Source organism: Tetrao urogallus, assembly GCF_951394365.1.
Source record: "Tetrao urogallus genome assembly, chromosome: 23".
Lineage (NCBI taxonomy): Eukaryota > Metazoa > Chordata > Aves > Galliformes > Phasianidae > Tetrao > Tetrao urogallus.
Window position 1 is genome coordinate 1,332,813 of NC_136836.1, and position 6,035 is coordinate 1,338,847.

At 63.7% G+C, this 6,035-nt stretch overlaps 1 protein-coding gene across 1 annotated transcript in view; it reads right to left on the bottom strand.

Moving 5' to 3' along the window:
- Positions 1-267: 267 nt before the first annotated feature.
- The window catches only part of FOXO6 (forkhead box O6), a gene marked incomplete at its 3' end in the record, with an annotated part of 12,602 nt that continues 6,834 nt past the window's right edge, over positions 268-6,035 (bottom strand). Inside the window, exon 2 of the mRNA XM_079546150.1 lies at positions 268-1,656. Coding sequence (XP_079402276.1) covers positions 268-1,656 — 1,389 coding nt within the window. The remainder of the gene's footprint in view (positions 1,657-6,035) is intronic.

The following is a 6,035-nucleotide window of genomic DNA, read 5'->3' on the forward strand; positions in this document are numbered from 1 at the left end:
GCCCGAGGGCCACCGGCACAAGGACAGGCCAACCTGAAACTAGTGCTCGGACCCTCTGGGGAGGGGTTCCCTTTCTGCTGTCCTTTCTGCCTGCCCCCGGCGCCCACCCCATCTCCATCCAGGACCCTAAGGTTTGTGTTTCATCACAAGTTTGACCCGATGGCTCTAGCCCATCTTAACAAATAAAGGCAGAAGAGAAAGGAAAAAAAAAGAAGTTTGTCTCAGCGTTCCCCTGGTGACATCCCGGAGGCGGGCGCCAGGCGGGGGTCACCCGGGCACCCAGCTCTGGTTCGTGGGCTGCGGGCCACCAGGCAGCGTGGGCACATTGAGCGCGTTCTGCGGCGGGAGTGCTGAGTCAAAGTTGAAGTCCATCTCATCGCTGTCCATGAAGTCATTCAGGATGATGGACTCCACGTCGCACTCCAGGCTCCCATTGAACATGTCCAGGTCCAGGTCTGCTGGAAACCTGTCCTGACCCAACACCGGGGGGTGGACAGCCCCCGCGTAGGGCGAATCCAGCAGGCTCATGTGCGCCCCTTGGTTGGCGGCGTAAGGGTGCAGGTGCCCGTGGTGCGGCATGGCCGTTGCGCCGCACGCGTCACCGGGCAGGCTCATAAGGCTGACGGGGTTGGCTAAGGCACTGGCATTGAGAGCGGGGTGGTGGCCGGCGGGCGGTGGGTGGTACAGAGCACTGCCCTTCAGCAGAGGGGCCGGGTGGGCTGGGTAGGCCATGCCCTGCTCCCCGCACAGCAGTGGGCTCTGTCTGTGGCCGCGGGACGGCACCGCAGGGCCGGGCGGTGGAGGGGGCAGATCCCCCGGCACCATGCTCTCTTTGTGCGCGTAGGAGATGGAGGAGAGCAGATCCTGCAGCGAGGAGGCGTTCCGGTAGGAGGCGGCGGGCGAGAAGGTGGCCTGCTTGTTCTCCTGGATCGTCTGCATGGGCAGGCGCCGCATCAGCCCCATCGCCGGCTGGCTGTAGATGGTCCCGCAGTACGTGTTGGCGGCCGGCCCCATGCTGGAGCACTTGGAGTTGAAGGAAAAGCTGGAGCTGCGTTGGCGCAGGGGCAGCGGCTGCGAGGGGCTCATGCTGTAGCCGTCCTGCAGGTCCTCCAGCAGGCTCTCCCCCAGGCTCTCCCCCAGGCTGATGGTACCGGTCAGGTCGGTGAGTCGAGGCAGCTCGACGGAGCAGCGGGCGCTCAGCGAGGGGGACACGGTGCTGGAGGGGCTGGGGTACATCAGCGGGGAGGACGGCGTGCCATCGTCCTCCTCCAGCTCGTCGGGCTCACGGTTGGCCATGATGGGCGAGAGGCGCCCGCTCAGCGTGCTGGCCGAGGAGCCGGCTCTGGTCCTGAAGTCCGCCCAAGCGTCGTACTCATCGCTGGCGTGGGACGCGGGGCTCTCCGACCACTTGGCCTGCTGCGAGCTCGGGCTGTCGTCCCCACGCTCCGGCGTCACCTGCAGCTGCTTCTTCTTGCTGGCCTTGCCTTTGATGCGCAGGAACTTGCTGTTGTTGTCCATGGAGACCGCCCGCCGGCGCGGCGTCTTGCCCGTCTTGCCACCCTCGGGGTTCAGCATCCACCAGGAGCTCTTCCCCGTGCCCTCGTTCTGCACGCGGATGAAGCGGGTGTGCAAGGAGAGGTTGTGCCGGATGGAGTTCTGCGGGGAGAACAAGCAGAGGGGACGTCAGGGGGGGACTGCGCCCACGGAGGGGAGGAAGCCAAGCGAGGGAGGAGAATGTCTTGGGCCTTGCAGCTTGTGGGATGCCGCTGCAGCTCCCTGCTTCCCCAGGAGGGGTGCGGAAGGAGAAGGAACCAAGGTGCTGGGGAGAAAGTTTGGTGCCATCGCCGGCGTACAGCGGAATACTAATGAAGAGGCGAGTGAGCTCCAGCCTCATCTATCATATTATGTAATGGCTTACTTCTCTGCACTTCATTTATTTGGAGATTGCTCCCAGGCTGGCTCCTCGCCAGCAGCCACCAAATCCAAGTCTACAGAAATCAATCTCGCGCTGACTGATTAAGCCGTGTTTAGAACTAATTGCTCCTTCGTGTGTGGGGAGAATAAATTACGGGCTTTAATTTCACGTCTTTAAAATGCAACTGCAGGTATGGGCTGGCCGTTAACCCCTTCCTGCACGGCCCTGGGTACAGCTGGGGAGGGGGTGGGCAGAGGGGATGAGATGGGACACAATGCTGCCTCCAGCATCGAGAGGTTTCCCTGTCCCCGAAGTCCTCCTTGGGGACACCTGACAGCCCAAGCCTTGCACTGTGCCACCGTGCTGCAGTGCGAACTGCAGGGGACTGGAGCGGAGCACACAGCATCGTCATGATTGCAGAGCCAGCAGCAGCGTGATGCCACTTTGTCCCCACACACAGGGACACGTGGGGGCTTGGGGGACACCCAGGGGTTGGGGACACCCTGAGGGTGGGGATACCCAGGGGTCAGGGGCACCCGGGGGGTTGGGGACACCTTGAAAAGGACTGTTGGGATGTGACCCACCCAGGGCTTGGAGACACTCTGAGGCTGGGAACACCCAGGGCATGGGGGCGCCCTGTTAAGGACCATAGCGATGTGACACACCCAGGGGCTGGGGGCATCCAGAGCTCGGGACAGCGGGGGCTGAGGACACTCAAGGTTGAGGACACCCAGGTGTCGGGTGCCCCCATCCCCCTTCTCTGCCTGCCGTCTGACACCCAAATCTCAGCACCCACCCCTCGCCCTGCCCCCCCACAGCGGAGCGCGGGACCCTCCACCCCCAAAGCCCCCACGGAGTCCCTTCTCCCCGCCGCCCCCTCCGCCGAGCCGCATTGTCAGGGGAGCGGGCGGTGTGAAATCGGTCTGATTAGCAATTAGTCCCATTGTGAGAGGATTAGCCGGACCCCATTGTTTGGCGGAGCGACTGCCGGGCGATCCGCATCTGGCAGCGCCGGGAGGGCCGTCCGTCGGGGGGTGGCGGTGGGGCCGTGGGGGGCACATGGGGGCCCGGAGGAACCCCCGGCCCGGCCACCACCCCCCCCTCCGCGGGACCCCAACACGGCCGCTAATGAGTGCTCGGCCGCACGAGTGCGGTTCCGGGGTTAATTGGTGCTGATTTACTCCTCTTACACAAAAATTGCCGCTATCGCTAGGAGCATCCGCGGGGACACCACGCCTGGTGGGGGGGGGGGGGGGGGAGCACGGGGCAGGCAATGGGGCACTGATGGGGGGAGTGACACCGCCTGGTAGCACCGCTTACCAGCAGCCCTCTGGCCACGCCGCATCGCCTCATACCCAGCCTCAAACCCTGCAGTGCCCCATGGCCACATCTGCGCTGCGCCCCATAGCATTGCGCACAAACCCACAGCACCGCTCCGCCCGCGCCCCACCTATAGCATCCTATCACACCCCGCAATCCCCATAAGCGCCCCACGGGGACACGGAGGAGCAGTCCCACTGTGCCCTCCCCAGGGCGGGGTTGGCAGGGATGCTCCCGGGAAGGGCACCGCGGCCGTGTCCCCCCCCTCCTCCCTCCCTCCCCCCGGGCAGCCCCACGGGGGTCTCGATGGAGGCGAGCGTATTCGGGTCAGCGCTCCGGCTGAGCGGAGCGGGGCTGACGCGCCGCTAATTGAACCAAATGCCCATTAGCGGCGTGACGGGCCGCGTCCGCGCAGCCCCACTGCAGGTGGTGACACGCAAGGAGCGCAGCGGTGGCCTGAAAGCCGTCACCGCAGCTCCTGCCCCGTCTCACGCCGCCGCCGTCTCTCATCACCCGATGGGGTGGGGAAAAGGTCGGCCGGGGACGGGGCCTCAGCACAGCCAGACCCAAAGGGACGGGGATGGCGCGGGGTGGGGCTGCCCTCCATCCCCAGGAGGTGCCACCGGAGCGGAGGCGGTCGAGCAGCCCTCTCCCGGCGCTGGTCTCTCTGCTGCCACACAGCTGGTTGCTACCCAAGCTCTGCAATGGGAGTGATGCCGTTGCCATGGCAGCGGGTTGATTTTTAGCAGCTGCCATCACTCCGGGGCCCCTCCGAAAAGGACAGCATCCGCCTCGGGGTCCCACCGTGTCCCCGTCCCCGCAGCCCCGCCGTGTCCCCCAGAGCACCCATAGCGATGGGACCCCCAGACACGTCACCCCACCCCTGCTCGTGCCCTAGCGTGGGGTGTCCCCTTAGCCCGGACCCCTCTGGGACACGTCAGGAAGACCCCCCCCCCCCCCCATCAGCCACTTATCCGTAATGCTCTAATTACACCCCAGAGCTGCCCACCGAAATAGCTGCAGTAAATCACACCGAGCTGCCGTGTAATTTTTGCATGAAATTACAGTGTTTTTTCCCTTGGGTTCAATTTTCTCCACACCGCGTTCCTCCCGCAGCCCAACCGCCACAGCCGCTCCCCACTCACCTCCCACTGCACAGCCCTGCAAACCCCACACAACCCCAGCTGGGTGTCCCAGCCATGCACTGCCCTCCTGCCCCAAAGCAGAGACCCCAAACTCTACTCCAGTGCGATGCGTTGCCTGCTGCAATGCCAGCATCCCCTGCTCCAATCTGCTTCCCCCTGCCCCCCCCCCCCCGAGACCTTCTTTGCTCCAACCCCAATGTCCCTCTTTGCTCCAACCCCAATGCCCCCCTTCCCCAACCCCAATGTCCCCCTGCTCCCCAATGTCTCCCTGCTCCCCAATATCCTCCTGCTCCAACCCCAATGTCCTTCCCTGCTGCAACCCGATGTCCCTTCCTGCCTCAATTCCAATGTTCCCGTGCTCCAAACCCAATGTCCTCCTGCTCCAATCCACAGACCTTCCTTACTCCAGCCCTGATATCCCCCTACCCCAACCCCAGTGTTCCCCTGCTCCCCAATATCCCCCTACCCCAACCCTAATGTCTTCCCTGCTCCCCCCAGTGCCCCCCTGCCCCAACCCCAATGTCCCCCTGCTCCCCAATATTCTCCTGCCCCAATCCCAATGTCCTCCTGCTCCAATCTGAGCGTTCCCCTGCTCCAACCCTCATGTCCTCCCTGATCCCCAGCATCCTCCTGCTCCAACTAGAGTGTCCCCCTGCCCCAATCCCAATATTCCCTTGCCCCAACCCTGTGTTCCTCTGCTTCAACCCCAATGCCCCTCTATCCCAACCCCAATGTCCCTCCCTGCTCCCCAGTGTCCCCCGGCTCCAATGCCAATGTCTCTCCCTTGCCCCAACCCTGATGTCCCCCTGCTCCAACCCCAGCATCCTTCCCTGCTGCAACCTGATGTCCCTCCCTGCCCCAACCCCGATGTTCCCCTGCTCCAAACCCAGTGTCCTTCCCTGCTCCCCATGTCCCCTTGCCCCAATCCCAATGACCTTCCTTCCTCCAACCCCAATGTCCCCCTGCTCCCCAAAATCTTTCTGCTGCAACCCAAAGTCCCTCCCTGCCCCAACCCCGATGTCCTCCCTGCTCCCCAGTGTCCCCCCTTCTCCCCAACCCACGTCCCTCCCACTTCCACCCCCCGTGCCCACACACCGTGGCACTGACATCCCCCCAAAACACCAACAAAAACCCTACAAAAAATACACAGAGATCCACGAGGTCTCCATGGGACAGAAGTGGCACAACGTCAGCGCCCAGGACAGGGCACCCACGAGGCACAACGTGAGTGGGCACCAGGATGTCACTGCAGGGACCCACAGCAGCACTGCTGCACTGGGTGCTGCTGCTGCCCCATAGGTTACCCATAGGATAGCAGCAGTGACAGCGAGCTCTGACTGGAAGCCATGCACACACGTGTGCACACCCACACACCCATGCATGCACTCAAGTGCACACCCATGCACATCCATGCATGCACCCATGCACAGCCACATGCACAAACCCCTGCACGCGTGCCCACGTGTACAGCCATGCACACAGCCATGCACACAGCCATGCACACAGCCATGCAGGCAGCCATGCAGGCAGCCCCACACCCTTGCACACCCATGCACACACACAGGCACACAGCTCTGCATGTGCACACGCCCACACCCATGCACCCCTTGCATGCACACCCCCATGCACACGCACACACACCCTGCACACATCCA